Below are 26029 nucleotides of genomic sequence, written 5' to 3'. Positions count from 1 at the left end.
TAATTGTTAAAATAAGCATTCTGAAAGCATTTTACATAGTGGCTGGGAATCTTAGTTTCTTCCCTTTTTTTGGTCATCAGTCTTGGATTTATGATGCCTTTTCTCCCATGAAACCCATGTTTTGAAAGATTTTGTTTACCAATAAAATAGCACCTTTAAGTAACAATTTATATTTTCATTTTTTAATTGAATGAACTCAGATTAAACTGTCAACTAGGACATATAAGGAGTGTCACAAAAAGTATTATCAAATAGACATAAAGTAATATAAATATGCAATATCTATTACACTTTAAAATGTTGAAATATAGCTTCTACATCTTTATTCTTAACCTTTGAGGACCCTATAGGCCAGCAATCATAGGTCATAAGCCGCTAAACTGGAGGAACTAGGGTCTCTTCTAAATCTAATTTACCATTCCATAAACTCACTGGGGCTTCACAGAAACAAAATCCATGACACTATTTTTTGTTTTCTTTCTAAAATCAAGGTTTTGAAAATTAAATTTTAAATTCTGAAATAATTATGGATTAATGTGAAATAGTAGAAAAGTAACACAGAACAAACCCCATGTACCATTTATCCAGTTCCCTTCAGTAATAACAGTTTGCAAAATTATATTGACAGTAGTGAATACAAAGTCAAAATCTAGATACTGACACCAGTACAGTAAAGATAGCAACATTCCCATCATCACAAGCCTCCTTCATTTTAATTTTTTATACCTTTCCCTACTTCCCCCCAACCCCATCACTGACTTGGCAACCACATATATGGTCTCCATTTCTATAATGTCATTTCAAGAAAGTTGTATAAATAGAATCATACAATACTTAATCTTCTGGGATTGGCATTTTTCACTCAGCATAATTCCCTCAAGATTCATCCAAGTTGTTGAATGCACTAATAATCTGTTCCTAACACTTTTATGTTTATTATGGTCTATCTAGTTGAACTATCTGACCAAAAACTATTTCTGCATACTAGTAGCTATTAATTTCACTAATTTCAGTTAAGTTCATTAACTGTAACAAAAGAAACTCTTTAAAAAGATTTATTGTATTTTGTGATCAGAAGTACAGTTTTGAAAAAGGAAAACAACCAAAAAAAGAAAAAGGAAAACAAGAAATTCATTTTAGTAAGTTAGAAACCCAGAAGTTTTTTTTTTTTTTCTCTTATCTTTTTCCTTTTTTGATTTGTCAGTTTAAAAACTGTTTATCTTTCATGGTCTTAGGTCTTTTTGTAAATAACATTAGATATATTACTCAAAATTATACTTTGCTGGAAAGCAACTTGGAAATACATATCAAAAATCCTATTATGTACTTGAACTCATTAATTCCACTTCTACAATTCTGGCCTTAGGACATAAGTATTACTGTGGGCAAAATTGGTATACAAAAGTTTCACTATAGTACACTTTATAATAGTAAAAAAAATTGAGGAAAGTTCAATAGTAAAAAACAAAGGCTTTGTTAAATAAATGATACAATTGTATAATCACATTTAAGACATTTTTAATAAAATGAGAAATGCTTATAATATGAAATGAAAAAAGGGATACAAAACTGTCTTTTCTACCAGATTTTAAATTCACTTTATTGACTAGTATTATAACCAGCATCCAGAAAAGGCCCTGGTACATTACTAGTAGGTACTCTATACTTGTTTAATGACTAAAAGGTTATGAGAAACATAAGAAAAAAACCTAAGAAAAAAAAGGCTGCTGAAAAGCTCAAAGCCAATTTTAAAACACTACATTTTATCATGTATATATTTTTCCATTATAAAAAAATGCATAGAAACTTTGCCATGGTAAAGTGGGAGAAGGGTTTAGAATCACAAATGTTTTCAATGCCTGAAAGCAATCATTGTTAACATTTTGAGATACTAATTTTAATTTTTTTCTTATGCACATTTTTAAACAGTTCTGTGATAGTCTAGTAGTTTTACTCAGCTTTTCCATTTACCATATTATACACAATCATATTATAAACTCTTAATAAAAAAACATAATTAGGGAATTCCCTGATGGTTCAGTGGTTAAAACCACAGTGCTTTCACTGTGGAGGGCACAAGTTCAATCTCTGGCCAGGGAACTAGCTCTTAAAGATTGCATGGCATGGCCAAAAAAATTAAAAAAAAAAAAAAAAAGGTTTAATAGGCAAATAGTCTGCAGATTATTACTTCCAACTTTTATTATTAGGCAGTAGACTGCTTATATTTGGTCACTATTATAAATAATGCTGTATTTAGAATTATCTCTAGTAGTTTACCATCATCAGAATCACTGAATCAAAAGGCTTCAGGGAAAAAGGCCCAGGGACAAAATTTTTGTCAGTTAAGGCAATTATAGCTCACAGTGATTAAAAACTTTGAAGTCAGACAGATCTGAATCTGAACTCCAGCTCTGCCACATTTGAGTTTTCTAAATTTGGACAACCTACTTAGCTCTCTAAACTTTGGTTTCCTTTGCTGTAAAATGAAGATAATAGTAGTAGCTCTCCTTAGAGGGTGGAGGGAGGGGGGACCAAATGTAAACATAAAGCACTGCCCTCAGTGCCTGGTACCCAGTAAGTTTCAAAAACTTTTTAATTGCTCTGTATATTTATATTTATATATGTTTTTAAGTTGCTTTTTAGGTACTAGGGCTCAAATATAAATATGTAAAAAATAAACCAAAAGTCTGGGGTCTCCCTGAGTTATTCATATAGTACATAAATAACAGTAATGGTTAGTAACAGGGTCAGACCTGTATTTAGTCCTTCATATGAATTAACTCATTTCATTCTTACTATAAAAAGTTTCTTATTGTAAAAACATGACAAAAATCCAGGAGTCATAATATATGTTTAATTACAAAACAAAATAACTATCTGTACAGTTGTATAATTCTTCTTAGATGACTGTTGCCTGAGAACTTAAAAACTACACAGTGCTATGGGATGAGGGTTAGGGGTGGGAGGGAGGCTCCAGAGGGAGGGGATATATGTATACTTAGAGCTGATTCACACTATTTCATAGCAGAAACCAATACAACATTGTAAAGCAATTATATTCCAATTGAAAAATAAATTAAAAAACCTACATAGTGCTAATCAATGCCTTTCAACATCAAATACGTTTTCCCTTTTCCTTTGCAAGGGAAAAATGTGCTTTTCCTTTCAAAAGCACAGTGGCTGGAGTAAAAAGTGCTCAATAGTAAGAGAACAGCATTTGATGGAATAGTGGCCATCATGATAATGAGTAATTATTAAGGTTATCAAAGCAAAATGAAAAAATACATAATAGAATATGAAGTGAAAAGAGTGGAACAAATAGGTATGTATAGTAGGACTGTTATACTATAGACATATAAGCCTATGAAAAATATGGGAGGTAAATATAAAAATAAGTTATTAGGTTATAGTAGTAGTATCTTAAATTTTCTGAGTATTTTATGGTTTGAAATATAGATACAATGAACCCCAATTATAATGTTATCTAATATTTTTCAGATTTTAATAGCATAGAATAAAAAGATGCTTGAGGACAGTTAACTCTCATTCCCTAACAGTTCTATTTTAAGGGATTTATATATAGTTAACAATGACCATTAATATTCATCAAGAACCTACAATGTCTCAGGCACTATCTTAGGTACTCTACACATATTAATTAGCCTAATCCTCACAACTCTAGGGGTTTGGCACTATTGTGACACCAATTTCACAGATGGACAAAGAGAGGCACAGAGTGGTTATGTACCCTGCCTTAAGTCATACAGCTAGTGAGACCAGGATTTTCATTCAGGCAGCCAGGCTTCAGGTGCAGTGGTCCTAGCCACCACATGGACTGTTTCTTATTTCAAAATATGTCAGGAGAATCACGGGAAAATTACTTAACTGTGTTTGCCTCTGATTCCTCATCTGTATCATGAAGTTAATAGATAATAATAGAACTTCCATTACAAATTTGTTATGAGGATTAAATGAGCACAATACATGTAAAGTACTTAGAAAAATGCCTGATACATATTGAGGGCTCTGTAAGTGCTTGCTTTATATTTTGTGACTTTTACGTTTTTGGTGGGCTTCATATATGTTTTAAATTGAAAAGCAACTATTGCATATATGAAAATTTACTGTATGTCTCAGATAATATACTTGGTTTTATTACCTTGCCTAGGAATAACATGAAATCCCCCACTGTGTTGATGGCAGCTACTCGCAAAGCATTCTCCACGAGAATGACAAAGGCATCCTTCGCTGAGGTGCAGAAATTGGTGCTGTTGATAGCTGTGGCTGTGTATGCATTCTGGACAAAAGCGAAAACAATTCTTTATCAGTAAATGTTATCTTTACAATTTAAACCAAGGATAGTTAAAGCATAGCTTGCAAAAATATTTCACAGTTAAACCCATGGCTTTGGTGAGGTACAGATTTAGATTAAGCACAAGGAAATATAAGACATTTAAAAAAAAAAAAAAACCTGATATGGTAAAGAGAACTCAGATGGCCTAGTTTCGGTCCTTTAAAAACATTGACTTTTATTAAAACACACATAAACCTTTCCAACATTCATTACCTTCTTCCCTGTCTTAGTAAATCAACCATAATTTAACCTTTCCAAGATACTTTGGGTTCATCGCTAGGCATTTCAGTGATGCTTTAAAAGCTACACGCACATATAAAGGCACCAGATTGCTGTGCTGTTATATTGGGAACATCTATTTCCTCCTCCTTGGCACTTTCTTCTGTGCTGTCACTTCTCACAGTTCTAGCAGTAGACAACTTTTGCTGCTGATTTTATACCTCTCCCTCCTGGGGCAGAACATCAAATCCCGTTTGAGAAAACAATGCTTTCTCATTCTCTTGGAGTCTGAGTGAGGTTGACACTACCTCCAGCTCTGGGGGTAAGCTTTGATCGATGTAAGTCAATCAACATGTTTCACCCACAGTGACTGCTTCAGGAATTGGTACATAAACGAATCAGAGCCAATGAAAGTAAAAGATGTTCCCTTGGGCTTCTGGGAAAAAAAGTTTTCTTTCTCTTCCGTAGGTGTTCTGACAGAGGAGCTCTCTCATGTACCTGGATGTAAGGTGTGAGGATACAAACGACCATGCCTGTCTCGCAAACATAATGGAAGTCGGAGCAGAGAGAGAAACCAGGTACCTGCCCTTGGTGACAATCTTTACATGGTTAGGAACCAGCCAGATTCTGTACTTCTCAGTTACAGAAGCTAATAAATACCTAAGAATCTCTCCCCTTCTTCCCACCCCCACCCCTTTCTCAATCTTGCTCTTGTTGGGGCTAGACTGGGCTGGTTTTTTTTCTCCTGTAGTACTCAGAACCCAGCTGACATATTTTATCCAATCATACCTGCTTCTGTCTCCCCATGTTTTCTTTGACTAATAGTCACTCTGATTTTTTTTTTCTTCTTTTCTACATTACATTCTAGAATAGAACTGACATTTTCTGGAAAATGTGAATAAGTAACATAACATGAAATATGTCTGAGTCTTAAGAAGGGAAAGTATATGGACTTTGTACTGAAAATTTACAGTCCTGAGCAATTTTTGGCTTACTGCTGACTTAAGAAATTGTTGGTGAGCCCAAAATATGAAGTTGCAGGAAAAACGCAGAACACAAAGGCATACTTTACACTGTGTTGTCTGTAACGTTTTAAACACTGAGATCAGAAGAGAGAGTCTTTAATTTATGAGTGTTCCAATTGTACGCTCGTTAGTTATTACGAACTGGGTATGAAGATGAGGTTGGAGTCATCAAAAATTTAATTTGCCATTATATGATTAATTTCATTGGTTAAAAATGCAGAACTTTTCAGGGCCAAAGAGAGACTACTGTACTGAGTAGGTCACTATTTGTGGTTCATAAACTTTATTCGGTATTGGAACAGCAGGAAATAACAGCGTTCTTTGAGAAACACAGTATGATCTTAATACAGGAAATGTCTTCATACAGATTGGCATAGCTTGTATGAGGTAGCCCTCATAGTCAACAATAGAGTCCAAAATGCAGTACCTGGGTGCAATCTCAAAAATGACAGAACGAACTTGGTTCGCTTCCAAGGCAAGCCATCCAAGTCTATGCCCCAATCACTAATGCCAAAGAAGATAAAGTTGAATGGTTCTATGAAGACCTACATAGGTTCTCTAGAACTAACACCAAAAAAAGATGTCCTTTTCATCACAGTGGACTGGAATGCAAAAGTAGGAAGTCAAGATATACCTGAAGTAACAGGCAAGTTTGGCCTTGGAGCACAAAATGAAGCAGAGCAAAGGCTAACAGAGTTTTGCCAAGAGAACGCACTGGTCAGAGCAAACACACTGTTCCAACAACACATGAGACAACATGGACATCACCAGTTGGTCAATACTGAAGTCAGATGTATTCTATTCTTTGCAAATGAAGATGAAGCTCTATACAGTCAGCAAAAACAAGACCAGGAGCTGACTGTGGCTCAGATCATGAACTCCTTATTACAAAATTCAGACTTAAATTGAAGAAAGTAGGGAAAACCACCAGGCCATTTAGGTATGACCTAAATCAAATCTGTTATGATTACGCAGTGGAAGTGACAAATAAATTCAAAGGATTAGATCTGATACATATAGATCTGAAGAACTATGGACGGAGGTTCGCAATACTGTTCAGGAGGTGGCGATCAAAACGATCCCCAAAGAAAAAATGCAAGAAGGCAAAGTGGTTATCTGAGGAGGCCTTACAAATAGCTGAGAAAAGAAGAGAAGCAAAGGGCACAGGAGAAAAGGAAAGATATACCCATCTGAATGCAGAGTTCCAAAGAATAGCAAGGAGAGATAAGAAAGCCTTCCTCAGTGATCAATATAAAGAAATAGAGGAAAACTATAGGATGGGAAAGACTAGAGATCGCTTCAAGAAAATTAGAGATATCAAGGGAACTTCTCATGCAAAGATGGGCACAATAAAGGACAGAAATGGTATGGACCTAGCAGAAGCAGAAGATATTAAGAAGAGGTGGCAAGAATACACAGAACTATAAAAAAAAAAGATCTTAATGGCCCACACAACCACAATGGTGTGATCATTGATCTAGAACCAGACATTTTGGAGTGCAAAGTCAAGTGGGCCTTAGGAAGCATCACTCCAAACAAAGGTAGTGGAGTCGATGGAATTCCAGCTGAGCTATTTCAAATCCTCAAAGACGATGCTGTTAAGTGTTGCACTCAATTTGGCACCAAATTTGGAAATCTCCACAGCAACCACAGGACTGGAAAAGGTCAGTTTTCATTCCAATCCCAAATGTTCAAAGTACTGTACAACTGCATTCATTTCACTTGTTAGCAAAGTAATGCTGAAAATTCTCCCAGCTAGGCTTCAACAGTATGTGAACCGAAAACTTCCAAATGTTCAAGCTGGATTTAGAAAAGGCAGAGGAATCAGAGATCAAATTGCCAACAACCGTTGGCAGAAACAATCATAGAAAAAGGAAGAGAATTCCAGAAAAACATCTACTTCTGGTTCATTGACTAGGCTAAAGCCTTTGACTGTGTGCATGACAACAAACTGTGGAAAATTCTTAAAGACATGGGAATACTAGACCATCTTACCTACTTCCTGAGAAATCTGTATGCAGGTCAAGAAGCAACAGTTAGAACCAGACATGGAACAATGGACCAGTTACAAATTGGGGAAAGAGTACATCAAGGCTGTATATTGTCACCCTGCTTATTTAATTTATATGCAGAGTACATCATGAGAAATGCTGGGTTGGATGAAGCAGAAGCTGGAATCAAGACTGCTGGGAGAAATGTCAATAACCTCAGGCATGTAGATGACACCAATGTTATGGCAGAAAGTGAAGAGGAACTAAAGAGCCTCTGGATGAAGGTGAAAGAGGAGAGTGAAAAGCTGGCTTAAAACTCAACATTCAAAAAACTAAGATCATGGCATCTTTCATGGCAAATAGATGGGGAAACAATGGCAACAGTGGCAGACTTTATTTTTTTGGGCTCCAAAATCACTACAGATGGTGACTGTAGCCATGAAATTGAGACGCTTGCTCTTTGGGAGAAAAGCTATGACCAACCTAAATAGCATATTAAAAAGCAGAGACATTACTTTGCCAACAAAGGTCTATCTAGTCAAAGCTATGGTTTCTCCAGTAGTCATTATGGATGTGAGAGTTGGACTATAAAGCAAGCTGAGCACCGAAGACTTGATGGTTTTGAACTGTGGTGTTGGAGAAGACTCTTGCAAGTCCCTTGGACTGCAAAGAGATCAAACCAGCCCATCCTAAAGGAAATCAACCCTGAATATTCATTGGAGGGACTGATGCTGAAGCTGAAACTCCAATAATTTGGCCACCAGATGTGAAGAGCCAACTTATTGGAGAAGACCTTGACGCTGGGAAAAACTGAAGGTAGGAGGAGAAGGGGACGACAGAGGGTGAGATGGTTGGATGGCATCACCAACTCGATGGACATGAGTTTGAGTAAGCTCTGGGAATTGGTGATGGACAGGGAAGCCTGGTGTACTGCAGTCTATGGGGTTGCAAAGAGTTGGACACGACTGAGCGACTGAACTGAACTGAAATTGGAAATGAGCATATGTGGTTTGTGTTTCAAAAAGGCTGAGAAGGTGGGTTCTCTAGACTGTAAGTGAGGTTGGTGTTGATTCTTAACGTTACTCTAGAGGAGGGGCAACAAAGTTTTTTGGTAAAAGACCAGATAGTGAATATTTTTGGCTTTGTAGACCATATAGTCTCTGCCACAATTGCTCAGTTCTGCCATCATAATGTAAAACAGCCAAAACAGTTTGTAAATTAATGAACATAGCTGTGTTCCAATAAAACTTATGTACTGAAGTACATATTTAGCCCACAGGTAGCAGTTTGAAAACTCTGCCCTAAAATAAATTATTAATGGGGCTTGTTTGGTTGTTTTTATTTGTTTTGTTTTGGGTTTGTTTGTTATTGTAGTTCATTTTTTAGGTGAGTACGGAACTGGTGAGAATTCGGAACTACTCTGGGTTCCTTGAGAATAGATCAGGCTTAGAAAGTTCTGTATCATTTTTTAGCCGACTTACTGTTACATAAGATCAAAAGCACAGTTTATTTTGATGTCATGAGGCTATTCACAAAATGTTTCAAAAGAAGTTTTATAGAAGACTAGGAAATGTGAACCACTGCAGTTAGGTAATTAACTCTTTGGTGCCTGCTGTCTTTTAACTGATAGGAAGCACTGGCCAAAGACAGCATAAAGTGGGCAAGCAGCAGATGAGTGGTACCAGGACAACTTAATAGTATGATTTCCTTAAAATATTGTATATATTAGCTTTTGAGATAAGAGCTGTGAGCACAAGATAGTAATATATTGTGCTGTTGTTCATTCGCTCAGTCGTGTCCGACTCTTTGGTGACCCCATGGATTGCAGCACACCAGGCTTCCCTGTCCTGCACTATTTTCTGAAGCTTGTTCAAACTCATGTCCATTGAGTCAGTGATGCCATCCAACCATCTCGTCCTCTGTCATCCCCTTCTCCTCCTACCATCAATCTTTCCCAGTATCAGGGGCTTTTCTAATAAGTCAGTAGGGTAAAATACCCTACCATATTAACTACACATATACTATCTATGTATGTACACACACACACACACACACACACACACATAATTAATGTTGATGTAAAAAAGCATCATTATAATGCCTAGAATCAAGGATACTGGATAACCCATTTAAAACAACTGGGTGTTGTCTTAAATCTCACCCCTTAAATGAAGACCAACAATGCTTAACTACGTTGTATTCCCCTTTTCAGTTTGAATATAACTTTCCTTGAAAGAAGAGGCAGGACCGAGAGGATCCACATATCTCCAATCTCTCTCTTCTGTTATCATCAGGCCAGCTGAGTCTAAGAGCAGGCCCAATGTGTCCTAACTAAACAACAAAAGTTTTTTTTGCTGCTCTCATTAATTTTGAGAGCTTCACTTTACTTGAGAATTATTCTTCTTCCTCTGCTGCTTCTTTTCTCCCTCCTCCAACCATCTCCACCCATTTGATCTACTTTTAAAGCAAAAGGCTATTTGTAGACATGAAAGGAGGCAGCAGTGATTTCTTTTCTCCGTTCCTTGGTTCCGGGGTTGGATGTGCTCATAGAAATTCAGCCTTCTTGGCAATATTCCTACAGATCTATGCAACTCTTTTATAGTTAACCTAACTGAAAAAAGTAGGTATTTTATAAACTTTTTCCTACTCCCAAGGCAAGAAGATGAGCTGCATGTGATACACAAAGGTCAAGATGATCTCTTTTGGAAGAAAAATGTGCTAAAGATCATAGCAGGCCATTGAAATTTCCCTCTCCTTCTATATCTCTTAGTCTAAAGGATTCACACCAGGGTTCTCAAGAAATTCTGAGTCCTTTGTGGTTAATAAGCATTCTCTGAGCTTTTTGCTGATGACTTAGATGAGATTTTTAGAGCCCACTCACCTTCTTCCTAGACTGCCTTCCTGACATTCAGCTAAATTGCCCATAGAGAGTCATCAATGATTAACATTTAGCCTGTGCCCAACATCTGCTCAGGCAGGACACAGGCTTAAAGACTCAGTTCTTTAAGTCTCACTGGCAGGACTCAATTCTCAGAAGCAACATGAAAGATGATCACCATCCAGAAATCCTTATAAAAGGATGCCTATTAGCCCAAGCGGTCCCTGGTGTGTGTACTTTTGTGTGAAAGGTTATAGTGAAAAAGTACTGGTCCCCAGGCCTGCCTAGCCATAGGTCCCAGAGCACAGATTCTATACTTTCACACCTTCTTCCTTTTCTTCATTTAAGGACCTAGAGATTCTCTTAAAGTTTAAAATCTTAACATAATAACCCACTTAATAGGGCAAGCTAGATAGCGACGGTAGGAAAAGGGGAACAGATGAGTACATCTCTACATGTGGACCATCATACATTAAATAGGGGCAACAGTAATCCAAATGATCCCTTTTGCATTTTGAGTGAGGGATGGAGGAAGCACAAAGTCCGATCTATACCATATATTTCACTCAGTTTGGTTCTAAATACTCCAACTTTTTAAGGGACAGAATTAAAAATATGTTGTAAATCTTAAATAGACTGCATAAAAATTACCACTTGTCTTAGTTTAAAACAGGAAACAGTTTCAGCAGAAAGCTGCTTTCAGCAATTTATATCAGAAAGCTTGAATATTCTCTATAACAATTACTTTTCTTTAAGTTGTATAAAAGCATGTATACATTTGACCTTGAACAACACAGTGGTCGGAGTGCCAACTCTTTCGGACAGTTGTCAATTCCCTCTCCTACAGCTCTTAGTCTAAAGGATTCATGCCAGGGTTCTTAAGACATTCTGAGTCCTTTATGGCTAATAAGTGTTCTCTGAACTTTCTGCCAACCACTTAGACTAACCTTATAAAAAAAAAAGTGAAGTCGCTCAGCCGTGTCTGACTCTTTGCAACCCCATGGACTGCAACCTACTAGGCTCCTCCATCCATGGGATTTTCCAGGCAAGAATACTGGAGTGCGTTGCCATTTCCTTCTCCAAGACTAACTTTATAGTCTCTGTTATCTATGGTTCTTGCAGCCATGGAGTCAATCACCAGTGGACTGTGTTGTACTAGAGTATATAGTATTTATTTTTAAAAATTCCCATATAAGTGGACCACCATAATTTTTTCATCATAAAAAAATGTATTGTTTAATACATTCACATATTAATTTAAAATGTATTGTTTAATAAATTCACATATTAAACAATACACCCACTGGTGGCCAATACCATATATTAATGACCAAAACAAGATAAAAAGGGGTAGCACCCCACTCCCTTGAAAAAGCCCTGCCCCTTCCCTGGATTAATGCACATGCCTCCCACTCCCCATCATTCGCCTCACTCCTCCTCCCTTTCGATTAAATCCCTCTTGCCAGGGTGAGAAGTTCATCTCTGATGGACCCACACGATCTAAAGCTGTTGTTCTAGGGTCAAGTGTAGGAAGCAGTGTGTAGTCATGGCACGATCCAGGCAAACTTAGATTTGAAACTTCCATTTGAAACACGAAGTAGATCATGTGATCTGCTACAAGGTACCAGACTCAATGTTTTCATGTATAAAATAGAGGAAATGCACCTTCCTTACAGAGTTGGAGAAAGTGGTAACATATATAAAGTGCTTAGTGTACTATCAGGGATTTAAGTAGGTGCTCAAAAAAATAACTCCCACTCATACTATGTAGAGAAAAGCTTTATAATCTTAGGGGTTTATCAGCTGGAGAACAGATGCCCTCCAGTGTTAAATGTATTATCTTCAAATAATGTCCAAGTAAACCAAGACCTGAGTAATTCAATGCCCCAAAGAAACAGATTCTAGTTGGAACAATCCTTCTTCTTAAAGCGAATTTTATACTGTTCCATTAGATGTACAATTACTTTCCTGTCACATCCAGATAAGCACGTGCAGAAACAAAAAGCGGTTCACGGTTCACTCTGTTTATCTGCAAAACTCTAGCACCTATGCTATATATATTTAATGGCCTATTTTAAAAAATCTAAAGCTCTTTTTATTTAAATTGAAGTATAGTTGATTTACAATACTGTGTTAGTTTCAGGTGTACAGCAAAGTGATTCATATATATATATATTCTTTTTCAAAGTCTTTTCCCTTTTAGGTTATTACAAAATATCAAGTATAGTTCTCTGTGCTATACAGTAGGTCCTTGTTGCTTACCTATTTTATATATAGTAGTGTGCTTTAACCCCAAACTTCCATTTTCTCTCTCCCCCTCTCTCCCCTTTGGTAACCATGTTTGTTTTCCATGTCTGTGGGTCTATTTCTGATTTGTATATAAGTTCATTTGTATCATTAAAAATTCACTTATATTTGCTTAAGATTCTACATACAAACAATACTATATAATATTTGCCTTTCTCTGTCTGGCTTACTTCACTTATCATGACAACCTCTAGGTCCATTCATGTTGCTTCAAATGGCATTATTTCATCTTTTTTTTATAGTTGAGAAATGTTCCATTGTGTGTGTGTGTATATGTATACACACACACCACATCTTTATCCATTCATAAAGCTCTTTTTTGAAGCCAGCTGTATTTTCCACACTGCTTGGCACATAGCTGTGGACTATGGAATTTCATATCGTGTTGCACAATGACTCTGGTCTACCCCACTTCCATGTCAACACTCCTCTCTATTATCCTCTGTATTCTCTACAGCAGTGGCGACCAACTGGTAGCCTATAGACAACTGATGATATGTGGCCCAAAGACTATACAATGTTTGCTCTGGCTCACTCAGAATTATTCTTTTTTTATTAGTTGTAAACATTTTAATAGCAAAAGATAAAATGCAAACATCCAGAATTCTGGCTTCTCTTATAAAACTGAAGGGTTAGAAACTGTCTATAAATTCTCACATGGCAAAGGTATATTAGAGCTAAGTGGTGACAGCCTTCTTTGGATGGAACATGAGCTCTGCAGTTGACCACTCTCTACTGCTCCCTATAGCTCTGGACCCTGGCTGCTGCACTCAGTCACGTGAAGGATGTAATGAACCTCAAGTGGCCCTTCAGGGGTTTATGTTGTCCGGTTCCACTCAAGGCTTTTAACTTCAAGTTGCAAGTTTTCTTTTTTTAAAAAAATGTATGTATCTATCTTGGCTGTGTCGGGTCTTAGTTGCAGCACACGGGATCTTTGCTGTGTCACACGGACGTTTCACTGTAGCGCACTGAATCTCTAGTTGTGGTGTCCAGGTTCAATAGTTGTGGTGCATAGGATTAGTTGCTCTGCAGAATGTGGGATCTTAGTCCCCCGGGATCCAACCCACCTCCTCTGCACTGCAAAGTAGATTCTTAATCACTGGACTGCCAGGGAGATATCTCAGGTTGGACGTTGGCATACAGGAGGAAAATGATGTAAAGTGACATTAACTGACTCATTGTTAACCATTTCCAAAGAGTATTACAAAAACCCAAACTCCAAATGAGAGACTCTGCATGTGAAATGTGAGCCACAGTGCCTGGCACATGATAAGTGCTCAGGAAATGATAGCTGGCATTGTAATTGGTATTATTATTTCACTGTACTCCATTGAATAAAGATAACCTCAGAGAATAGACAGGTGATTATATAAGAAGTTTTTGAAAAATAAGAATGCAAGAGATTTGCCCCACAGGACATCTGAGATATATAATGAAGCTATAATAAATATTCCAGTACTATATTCATGTAACTTATATAATACTGCACATCAACTATATTTCAAAAAAAATTAAAAACAAATAAACACAAAAACCCAAACCAAACCAAACAAAAACTCAATACTGGTAGAAGAATAGACAAATCAATGGTATAGAAAAAAAAGCCCAAAGATAGACTTAAGTACAATATATAAGAATTTAATACATGATTGAATTGACATTTCACTGCAGAAGAAAGGATAGATTAATCATTAATTGGTCCTGGAACAACGGATTGAATCCCAGATAAACTTTTTTCAAAGAAGGGAAACCTCTAAAGGACTACAAGAAAAAAAGGTAGAATAATTATTTGATATTCGAGTGGGAAAAACTTTTCTAAGTAGAAAAGCCAAGAGAGAAACCACGAAGGAAAAGTTAAACAGACTTGACAAGAGAAAATAAAAATTCAGTTCAGTTCAGTTCAGCCGCTCAGTCGTGTCCGACTCTTTGCGACCTCATGAACTGCAGCACTCCAGGCCTCCCTGTCCATCACCAACTCCCGGAGTCCACCCAAACCCATGTCCACTATGTCGGTGATAAAAATTGATGTACATTATAAAAATATAAAAGAAGTTAACTGTGGGCATTACTACAGAATAAGATTCTCCACTCACTGAAGACTTGCTGTGTCTAAGCCCATGCTCAGAGCACCGCAGACTCTCTTCATACTCATGGTAACAGGCAATGTAAACACTACTGTTAGCCCTACTTTACATATGAGGTTCAGAGCTTATCAGACATTAATTGAAGTAAAACACTGCAAACTTATTCTCAAAGCTATTATTAAGTATATTAATGAAAGTGTTAAGTAGTTAGTCAGACACAAGTGGGTCCCTGCTCCATCCTGGATGGGGCCATCTTTCCCTCTCTGACCCGGACACTGGTGATCAGAACATGCCCAGAGATCCTCCCTTAATTGTGGTCAAGACAGTTAAATTTCCAGACTTATCAGGCCTAAATAAGATAAAGCCTTCCATCACATGTTGGCACAGGCACACCAAGCCCTAAAACCCTAAAAGGTGACTCAGTGTAACCTGGGGTTCATTATTCTGTATTTGTAATAAACTAGTATTGCAGGTTTGTCCCGGTTCCCCACCCCCTTGCCCTGCCCCTGCATGGGTTTTGCTTGGGTGCTTGTGGGTAAGTGCTTGCACACAAGGAGAAAAGTTATATAACCTAAAACTGACAATCAACATGTCAAATGATGCAGGACATAGGGAGGGACTTGCCACTACTTTGAAAAACCAATCCTATCCCCAGCTGGAGGGCTGCTTCTAGTTTCCACACAGCTCACTCTCCTTTTTTCTCTTGGGAGTGTACTTTCGCTTTGCTTAATAAAACTTCTGCTGCTTAAAAGTGTTCTATATCTTTTGATTGAATTCCTTCCTTCGGGAGGTCAAGGACTAAGTTGCCATTTTGCTGGTAACAAAAGTGTTATGTTAGACGGTGAGATCATGGGTGATGTTTTTTTCTTGTTTTGGTTTTCCAAACTCTTCAGTATTTTATAGTACATTTACTGTCAGAGAAAAGACACATTATAGAACTACCTTTTGAATTCTTTGTCACAGCTCTGTTATCTTAGAGTAAAACACAGCGAGTTCTTTATAAATAAATAAAATGGGGTAGGGAAAGAGTGATAATAACACTTACTAGGTGTCTACCAAAAGCTAGACACCGTAAGAGTTGACTTATCTGCATTATATTTCACCCTAACCTAAAGCCTATGAGGACAGGTATATTTTTTCCACTTACTGAAGAAGGAAACTGAGACTCAGAGGTTTCACCGAGCTTGCTAGGGAAGGAAACACATCTTCAACATCTGGGCTCTTTCTACTGTGGCTTCACACCTGTAGCAGAGCACTAAGGTTATACCTGCTGACTGCATGTGATAGTATTTAAGTGTCTTTTCTTACATTAGCAGATCATACACTTATACCCTGCTTTCTCCAATTTTAGAAAAGTCTCCGGAGCTCATTGATTCAGTACCACCATGATCCCCATCATGTTAAGTACTTCAAACAGATGGGTGCCCATCCTGCTCTGAAATATTTCACAGGAACAAGGGTTAAAAAATTCCACTGGCAACTGGTACTTATGCTTAAAATTAATCTGTCATGGCAAGAAGTATTCTAATATTTTTAATATGTTGACCTCATCTCAACATTTCTATGAAAACAAGAGACATGACGCTCCAATGGTAACCAGTCTCCACATTGGAATACTTCATATTCCAAGTATGAGTTTAGAATCACTCTCCCTAAACCTTCACTCCCATAATTGGTTTGCTACTATGTCAATGCTTTCCTTGAATCTTCAAGCATCATGCCTACCTCTTGAAGATGCAAAATGCACAAAACTTGTACAAGAAACACCAACTTGTAGTTTGGATATACATCACAGGACTATTAGGACTAACTTGCTGACTACTGTTTAGCTTGGAATGAGCTGAAAACTTTATATATGTTTTCACCTGGTTACCATCTTGATATCATGTGATTTGTTTCCTTCCTTCAGCACTTCTCCTTTTTGAGGTCCTTACAGTTTCACATCATTCTCTTAATCTTTTTTAGTCCAAATATTTGGTGACTAATCATTCATTCAAAAAACATTTAAAGACCACCTATTGTATACTAGGCACTATGGCAGTTCCTGCAGAGACAAAAATAAGATCCTGTCTTTAAGGAGCTAAAAATCTAAAGGAGGAGAAGAAGTAAACAGACAACTCTCATACAGTGCTCCTAGTGTTTTCACAGAGGTATGAACTGATATCGTGCACTGTCAGAGGAGGAGCTGCGGTAATGAGGGAAAGTTTCTTGGAGGTGGTGCTCAGGAAGAATCATTAAAGACCAATAGGAGCTAGTAAGACATTGGAAGGAAGTTATTTTCTGCACATTTTGGAAACTGTGAGAGCAAAAGGTGCCTGTGGGAAGCGAAAACAGACAGCTGAGGTTAGCACATCTCTCTGAATATAAGCTATTTAGTGACGGATACAAAATGTAATGATGATTATCATTACTGCATCCATCAACTTTTTTGATTAAGATGACTTGTTCCAAAACCAAATTTTAAAAAACATAATTTTGCAGAATGTTGTGGCTGTTACTAATTATTTTAATAATGACCTTCCCAATACTTTACATCCGAAGAGTATTATGAACCACAGGAAAGTATTTTGCTAATGAAATGTGAAATCTACTTCTTCACATTAATCATAGAACTCCAATAAAGCAGACTCCAGGCATGCTCAACACCATCACCACAGGACTCTCTCCATTTGACTACATGTGAGTGAATGGACAGTGCAATGCTATCTTCAATCACTTAAAGGTTAATGGTGAGAAAGTCAATTTTTATCTTTGGTCTATTAGATAAGGGCATCAGTACATTAGAATTGATTTTTAGGGGCTGGAGAAAAGTGGTTAAGAAAAACAACTCAAGATGAAAAGAGTGTTTCACAGTGAGAGTCCTACATGCTCAGATACAGAAAGACAGAGGACCAAGCCACTCCTCTGTGAACTGTTACTCCATAAGTATCAATCCCTCCGTTTGACCTTAGGAATAGCACTTTCATTGCTAGTATTTTCCAGGCCAGTACCACAGTCTTCAGCAGCTGGATAAAGCAAAAACAAAAAAGCCCCATGGCATGTTAATTTTGAACAATAGTAGACAGTTGCAAAAAAGGAGTTAGTGTCACAACAACTTTTCACTAAAGCTTTCAAACAACATTAAATGAATTAAAGAACAATGGCTAGTGTAGACACGATTCTCAGGGAAAATCAAAGATAAAATGTGAATTAAGGGATAAAAGATAAATGATTTTCCTGAAAGATGGACTCTAAGGAAATTTATCCATGTATTACAATTAATTTTGCTCAGTTGTGTTCAACTCTTTGTGACCCCATGGACTATACAGTCCATGGAATTCTCCAGGCCAGAATACTGGAGTGGGTAGCCTATCCCTTCTCCAGGGGATCTTCCTGACCCAGGAATTAAACTGGGGTCTCCTGCAATAATAAGCTTTGGGAAGAATATATATTATGTTTCAAAATAAGAATATGATTAAAATAGTTATACTTGATCAAGGCACAATGTACAACACCATGAGAAAAAAACGTTTTTCAATTAAACTCAAAAACTTTATCTTGAAAGAAGAAACAATGAACCTGTCTTTGAAAGTGAGTGTTAGATGTATTTTTAAAATCTTTTACCTGATTTAAATAATTTAGGCACTTTTCAAGACACCAAAGGCAACAAATGCAAGATTTCAGCACACATCGAGCACAAGCATTTTCCTGGAAAGAATAAATAATGAAAATAATTAAAGACCAAAGAATCAAATCATACCAGGTAGCATATTATAAATTTTAGAAAAGTAAAAATTAAGAAAAATCACAACCCATGCTCTAAAGCCTCCATACTCATCCTTTTTTCCCTCAAAATGCAATGGTTGAATTACTTTTAATCAGTTCAATTCAACATTACTTAGTACCTATTGCATATAAGATAGAGTATATAAGACCAACAAAGAAGTTAAAAGCATTAAACGTAACAAAGGTTAGAGTCAGAATGATACGATCCTAGTGCCATGAAAGTGGAGAAGAGAGAGAGAAGATGCCACTTGGGAGGTTAGAGGACTCAGGGGAGGTTTCTAGGAAGAGGGGGCATTTGAGCTAAGCTATGCAGAAATTCGACATGACTGAAGCGACTTAGCAGCAGCAGCAGCATGCAGAAATGCATGTTGTTTCCACAGTTAAGGACAGGAAGGAGGGTTCCAAGGAGGAAACTGTGAATTCACACAGAGGAATAGAAGCACAGGATATTTGGGGAAACCTGTGATTAGATAAATTTTGCCAGAGCATATGAGTACGAGAGTGGGAGATAAGGAGACCGAATTAGATTCCACTTGGCAAGGACATGGAAGAAAACATCACACTTGGACTTAATATCATTGGGAATTTTGCTACATGCAGAACTGAGATCTGGAATGTGCCCACACAAAGTCCAGAAAAGGTTTTTCCTTACCTTTCCTTTGAGCTGACTGTGAATGTACATAAGGATCATCCGTGGAATTTTGACTAACGTGATAATGAAAGAACCTTTTGCCACAGTACCAAGGTGATAACGAATAAGGCGATTCACTGATGCCAGAATCGGTGTAAATGGCAAATTCCTTTTATCCCTGTTTAAAAAATGACCAAAAAGACAACTAAAGGCTTGACCAGGATAGAAACACAGAAAAGATTTAGTTCAAAAAAGTGAAAAATTAATTCATTTTCCTTATTCTAGTTCTATGGCAAAATAGCAAAGTAACTACAAGTGTTTCAGATGTATCATGTAAAATTAATGCTTCATTTCTTTATGGTAGTTTCATGGGGTTCTTATGCTCTAATACTTTAAGTTAAATAAAACTGCTTTGAAAGCTCTTACTAGTAAATAGTTATGGCGGTATTTACATAATCAGATAATGGAACATAGAAAGATGTTAGACTTGGCACTTCATTTTAATGGAAAACTGTCAGGCCTACAGTAGTGCATAGTTAGCTCTGAAATTAGGAAAGGAAGTCACAACACCTTTTCTGATCCATACAAATTAAAGACTTGTTAACCTGTGCTAGATCCTTATATAAGCAAAAATACTGGGTTGACCAAAAAGTTCACTCAGCTTTTTCCATACCATCTTATGTGGAAAAACCCAAAAGAACTTCTTGGCTAACCCAATACCTAAGACACTAACTAGATTTATTTTTCTGATAAATGTAATTTAAGTGTAGCATGACCTGCTATTCTAATTAATGTTTAAGAAAGTTACAGGAGAGAATAAAGAATAAAATAATCACCTCCCATTTTCCTACCTCACAGAATTATCAACTACACATTTTGTCATATTGAGTTCCACTTACTTCTTAAAGAAATTAAACTCTTAACAGCCTCAGTTCTACTTCCTACAGGCATAATTACTTAGATTATCTTTTCTTTTCTTTTTTCTTGCTTTTTTAAAAAAATTGACGTATAATCGACCTACAATACTATGTTAGTTCTGCATATATAACATAGTGATTCACTATTTCTACACATTACAAATGATCACCACAATAAGTCTAGTTGTCATCTGTCACCATACAAAATGATCACAATATTATTGCCCATATTCCCCATGTGAGACTTTTCATCCCCATCATCATTCATTTTTTTTTGTAACTAGAAGTTTGTACCTTTTACTCTCCTTTACCTATTTCACTCACAGCCTCGACCCCTCCTCTGGCAGTCACTTGATTTTTCTCTGTATCTATGAGGCTTCCCTGATAGCTCAGTTGGTAAAGAATCCGCCTACAATGCAGAAGACCCCAGTTCGATTCCTGGGTCAGGAAGATCTGCTGGAGAAGGGATAGGCTACCCACTCCAGTATTCTTGCACTTCCCTTGTGGCTTAGCTGGTAAAGAATCCACCTGCAATGCAGGAGACCTGGGTTTGATCCCTGGGTTGGGATGATCCCCTGGAGAAGGGAAAGGCTACCTACTCCAGTATTCTGGCCTGGAGAATTCCATGGACTGTATAGTCTATGAGGTTGCAAAGAGTCAGACACAACTGAGTGACTTTCATTTGAGTCTATTTCACATGAGTCTATTTGTTATGTTTATTTGTTTTGTTTTTTAGATTCCACATGTAAGTGAAATCATACAGGTATCTGACATTCTCTGCCTGACTTACTTCACTTAGCATAATACCCTCTAGGTCCATCCATGTTGTTACAACTTAAGTTTTCTGACAAGTATAAATCCTCACCTAGTAAAATAGTAGGTTACCACAGCTCCTGCCACAGTCATCTGCTGACAGGCTAAAATAAATTCACTGATCCAAATCAGGCCCACCACATGGTACCACCACATGTACTGCAGAGGCCCTGACATTTTGAACTCCACAAAGCCTTGTTCATTCTGAACAGCACTACCTAGGAAAATATCAAAGAAGGAAAGAAGAAGCACATAAGGTATAAACCAAAAAACATGGCTATTAAATCTAGGAGATTAAGCTAATTTCCAACAATATATCCCTACCCCCAAACCATTGGCATTATGATCACAGTGTTTATTTCATTAAGGGACAAAAATAATTATCACTTCAAAAGTTGTGTAGCAGAACACTGTAAAATCAAGCATTATGTTTTCCTCAAAGAACATATATAGCTTTTAAAAGTTGCTCTGTTTAAATATAATTCTTACCACATTATCAGTTATTTAGTTTAGTTATGAATTTTCCAACACTTCAGTTTTCTTAAAGAGCTATTACTTGTCCAATAATTACAGATATAAAATTAGCAAAGTACAGAAATTAATATTATTTTCAATTGGTGGTGTGTTGAATGACCAGAGAAGTTACATATATGCTTATTATCCTTATACCACTCTTCACAATTAATTCCATTTAGACATACATAACTTTTGATATTAAGTATGGCTACAAGTAAGTCCGAGCATCTAACTATGAACTGTATCACCACTAGCTCTACATAGATTCAGGTTATTTCCAAACCAGAAAACCCCAAGGAGGCAGGTTGATCTTTGGCTATCACTGGAGTTTGAGGCAACTCCAGAGGAGCACTAATGCATTCATTAGTTCATCTCAGAATGAATCTAAATGTCTGAGTCAGGACAGGAGCTTACTTCAAATCCACAACCATCTCAAAACTGGATATGATTTCGGTCCCTACCTGGTTTAGACTCACTTTGCTGGGAAGATCTAAATATCATGAATGGGGAATGCGTTATTTTTTTTTAACTTTCCTTTTTATATTGGGGTATAGCAGATTAACAATGTTGTGATAGTTTCAGGTAAACAGTGAAAGGACTCATCCATCCGTACTCATGCATCCGTTCCCCACCAAACTCTCCTCCCCTCCAGGCTGTCATATAACATATCCCTGTGCTATACAGTAGGTCCTTGTTGGTTATCCATTTTAAATATAGCAGTGTGCATGTGTCCATCCCAAACTCCCAAACTATCCCTTCCCCACATTCTCACCCCTGGCAACCATTAGTTAGTTCTCTAAGTCTATTTCTGCTAAGTAAGTTCCTCTGTAAAAAGGTAATGTGTTATTAAAGAGCCATAACCTCTATTATTTCTGATGGCTTATCAGACCTTAGTCCATAAGTGTCTTAAGAATTATATTTCTCTGATGTTTTAAAATATTTTAATGCAAATCAGTTTCATCGCTAAAAGAAAGCAGCAACATGTCTTCTTACCGGCTGTACCAAGAAAGAGAAGTGTCATGATCCAGTACACCCAAAACAGGACAAGAGCAAAGAAAGTCCAGAAGGGCTGGAAGACTAGCAGTGGCAAGTGAATGAAGACCTTGCCAGCCACGTGGAACAAGGCAATGGTGAGAGCAACCCGCTTGCGCATCACCAGCATGACCAGGAACAAGATAACCTGTATGGAGAAAATGGATGGGAAGGTTCTAGCTGCTGTTTTAAGTGGTAAAAACGAAAACAATGGTGGAAAAATTTTAACATAACTCTTAATTCCACTTATCATTTTTCATTATTTACTGAAAATGTCCTTTAAAGGTAAACATAGAAGAATTTCTAAATTATTAATACATCCTAGAATGCTACTTTCCCATTTCCTACTCATTACAAATCAAAACATGTTGCTTGTCATCAGGATGAGACTCATAAAATTTTGAAAACTGGGGAGAAGACCATATGCTATGATCACAAAAGCACAGGTATTTGTACGTCCTCTCCCTTACTGGATCATGAGCACCTTAAGAGCAGGGTTCATGTCAAACTTATTCACTCCCCACTCTGCCCCGGCTCTTGGCACAGAGAAATGTACTTAAAAGATCATTAATAAGTATTTGCACAATGATAGCAAACAAAAATCTTTTGGTACCAATAGTTTTATAGTGGCTTTATTTTTAGTTTCTAATGCTCAATGAAAAGCTTGGGATTGCTCCAAGAAGTAAACTGAGATTTTTTTCCCCTTTTATCAGATATGAGAGGGAGATACACCAAAAATATAAATATAGATTATTGAACCATGTGAATTAATAATTTTACTGTAATTAGTATAATAATTATACTAGTGAAGCTCACCTATATTTTTGGAATAATGTTGTTAAAAAGTTTAAAAGGAAAAAAGTAGGAAAATAATTCATGAAAAACAGAACAACATGAGATGGCTTATTTCTTAATATACTTTTCTATAATAAAGAGAACTGTTTTTTAAAAATAGTTACATTATTTCATGACAGTAAGATATATGTTCTTACTAGAAAATGATAATTAATATTCTAGGTGAAAATTCCCTCTCAAAAAGCAGGCAGTGCAGAACAAAATGTCGCATCAAATAGCACCCATCAATTAGGGAAGCCTCTGAAGACTTCTGAGGAGGTCATACCCCATGGGACAGAGATTAACCTAACAGTGATCAAGGGTAGGCTTGCAATAGCTACGGGTAAGTTTCTGCTTCATTAATGGTCTATAAATAAAACATAAACCTGAAGGACACACCGAGGCCTATACTCACCGTGAAGACTGTTGCTGAAATGGCATAGATGAGGAGGGCCCGAAGATTGGCCTCAGCTACCTGAGGCTGATCAGGAATAACCGTTTCTTTGGGAGACTTTCTTTGCTTTGCATACAGCCACCAGAGTACACCTGTGCCAGCTGGAAACAGGAAACAATTTTGCAATAATCAGCACAAGAAAATGTGTAACATAAATCCTCAATTTTCTAGACCCTTCCTATACCTCACCATGGACTAACAGCAACAATTCATTTGGCTAGGAGGTGTGTGGCTGTCACTTTTTGCCAGCAAAGGGGGACTCCAATGACTCCACTATCATCTTCCACATTACGCACTTACAAATCTTTAACTGTATCAAATGAACTTCCTTTTACTATATTATCAATTCTGAAGCTGAGAGAGAGCCCAGCAAGGATAGATACCCTTGAGAGGCACTGGTTACTGAAGAGAGCCTCAGCACCTGTTTAAGCTAGGGAGTGTGTGGAAAGCAAGTAAAGGGCATAGAAATCAGCAATGAAGGGACTTCCCCAGTGATCCAGTGGTTAAGACTCCACACTTCTAAGGCAGGGAGCATGGGTTAGATCCCTGGTTGGGCAACTAAGATCCCACATGTCATGCAGTTTTGTGACAAAAAAAAAGAACTAAAGTTAAAAAAAAAAAAAAAAAAAATCAGCAATGAAGCTGAGGAAGGCAAAGATCTTCTCTGTTGTACAATAACCCCAGTGCCTAGTGATGACACACATAGTTGATAAAATATTCATACTATGAATAAATGAAGATCAAATGATAGGTAGGAACAAAGGAAATCCTTGACAGTTTGATAGCAGTGGGCACTAGAAATGGGACATTTTATCTCTATCACTTGCTCAGAGATTCTAGATTGAAGAGGGAGGCATAACTGCCTCCAAATAAGAGAGCTGCATCAGACATCTTCATTCAATTCATTCAGTATATTTTGAGTGCCCACAGCATCTACTGTTCTAGGGGTTAAGGCCTGCATGCATGCATTCTCAGTCATGTCTGACTCTTTTGTGACTCCATAGGCTGTAGCCTGCCAGGCTCCTCTGTCCATGGGATTTCCCAAGCAAGAATATCGGAATGGGTTGTCATTTCCTACTCCAGGGGATCTTCCTGACCTAGGGATCGAACCCATGTCTCTGGTGTCTCCTGCATTGGCAGGTAGACTCTACCAACTTTGCCACCTGGGAAAACACCCAGGAGTTGAGGACAGAGGACAGAGCAGTAAAAAACCAAGCCCCCAATATCACCTCTTCTGGAGCTTATATAGTTTTGGGGGAACAAAAAAAATAAGGAAACAACCAAAACCACAGTATATTAAACCTAAAAAAAAGCTGCTTAGTAAGAGGGATAGAAGTGTTAGTGTTGGGAAAGCAGTACAATTTTATATATGATGGGTAACTAAGCCCTCTCTGGGGTGAGATGATATCTGAGCAAAAGAATCAAAGACAGGGAGAAAACAAATCTATGAAACTAAGGAAAGAGTGTTCCAGAGAAGAAGGAATAGTAAGTTCTAAGATGCTGAGATGGGGCCACACCTAGCAGGAGAGAAAGTAAGAGGCCATTATAGCCACAGCAATGAGCAATGGAAAAAGTGATAACAGATGTGGGTAGAGCAGGAGCTGGCTTCCAGATCATACTGTAAGGCCTTGTAGGCTGTGGTAAGGAAATGGGAGGTTCAGAGCAGAGGCATGTATATATCGAGGTGGACAAGAGAAATGCCTGAGAGAGAAGCACTGGGCTAAGATCTTTGCAAATCAACTCAATCCATCTGCACTCAAGTCAAGAGTGAATAATGTCAAAGGGAAATTCCTTAGTATTTGTAAGCAAATACTAAGCATGAATTTTTCTTGTACTGAAGATGAGTAAGCAAAACAAATGGGTCTATGGAAAATGTTTCTGAGAAAGGGACATGCTACTTCCATTTTGGAATCTTGAAGGTACAAGAAAATTGCCTGGAAAACTATTTAATATCCTCAAAAACAGGAATAAAATACATTCTCGCTAAACAGAAAAAGTTGAGAGAAAGGCTGAAGTTACAGGAAAATATATAGAATAAGATAATTGTTACAATGTTAAGGACATTGTTCATAACATCCACAGTAGATATCATTTATTAATCATTTAAACTTGTGCCAGGAATTAGCACAAATAGATGTAACTACATTTAATTACAATGCTATTAAGTGGGTATTATCAGTGCCACTTTACAAATGATGAAATTGAAAAT

At 37.3% G+C, this 26029-nt stretch overlaps 1 protein-coding gene across 4 annotated transcripts in view; it reads right to left on the bottom strand.

The window, feature by feature from the left end:
- The window catches only part of SLC44A1 (solute carrier family 44 member 1), a 231916-nt gene that overhangs the window by 62128 nt on the left and 143759 nt on the right, over positions 1–26029 (bottom strand). For all 4 annotated transcript variants that reach the window (XM_070795224.1, XM_070795226.1, XM_070795225.1 and 1 more), the window contains exons 8-13: positions 23782–23921; positions 22494–22680; positions 21037–21202; positions 19276–19432; positions 18462–18545; positions 4160–4297 (exon numbers count right to left, since the gene is read on the bottom strand). In XM_070795224.1, coding sequence (XP_070651325.1) covers positions 4160–4297; positions 18462–18545; positions 19276–19432; positions 21037–21202; positions 22494–22680; positions 23782–23921 — 872 coding nt within the window. The remainder of the gene's footprint in view (positions 1–4159; positions 4298–18461; positions 18546–19275; positions 19433–21036; positions 21203–22493; positions 22681–23781; positions 23922–26029) is intronic.

The sequence above is a fragment of the Bos indicus genome, chromosome 8 (assembly GCF_029378745.1).
Source record: "Bos indicus isolate NIAB-ARS_2022 breed Sahiwal x Tharparkar chromosome 8, NIAB-ARS_B.indTharparkar_mat_pri_1.0, whole genome shotgun sequence".
NCBI lineage: Eukaryota > Metazoa > Chordata > Mammalia > Artiodactyla > Bovidae > Bos > Bos indicus.
Note: the sequence above shows the minus strand (reverse complement) of the source record. Positions and strands in the feature narration are given on the sequence as shown.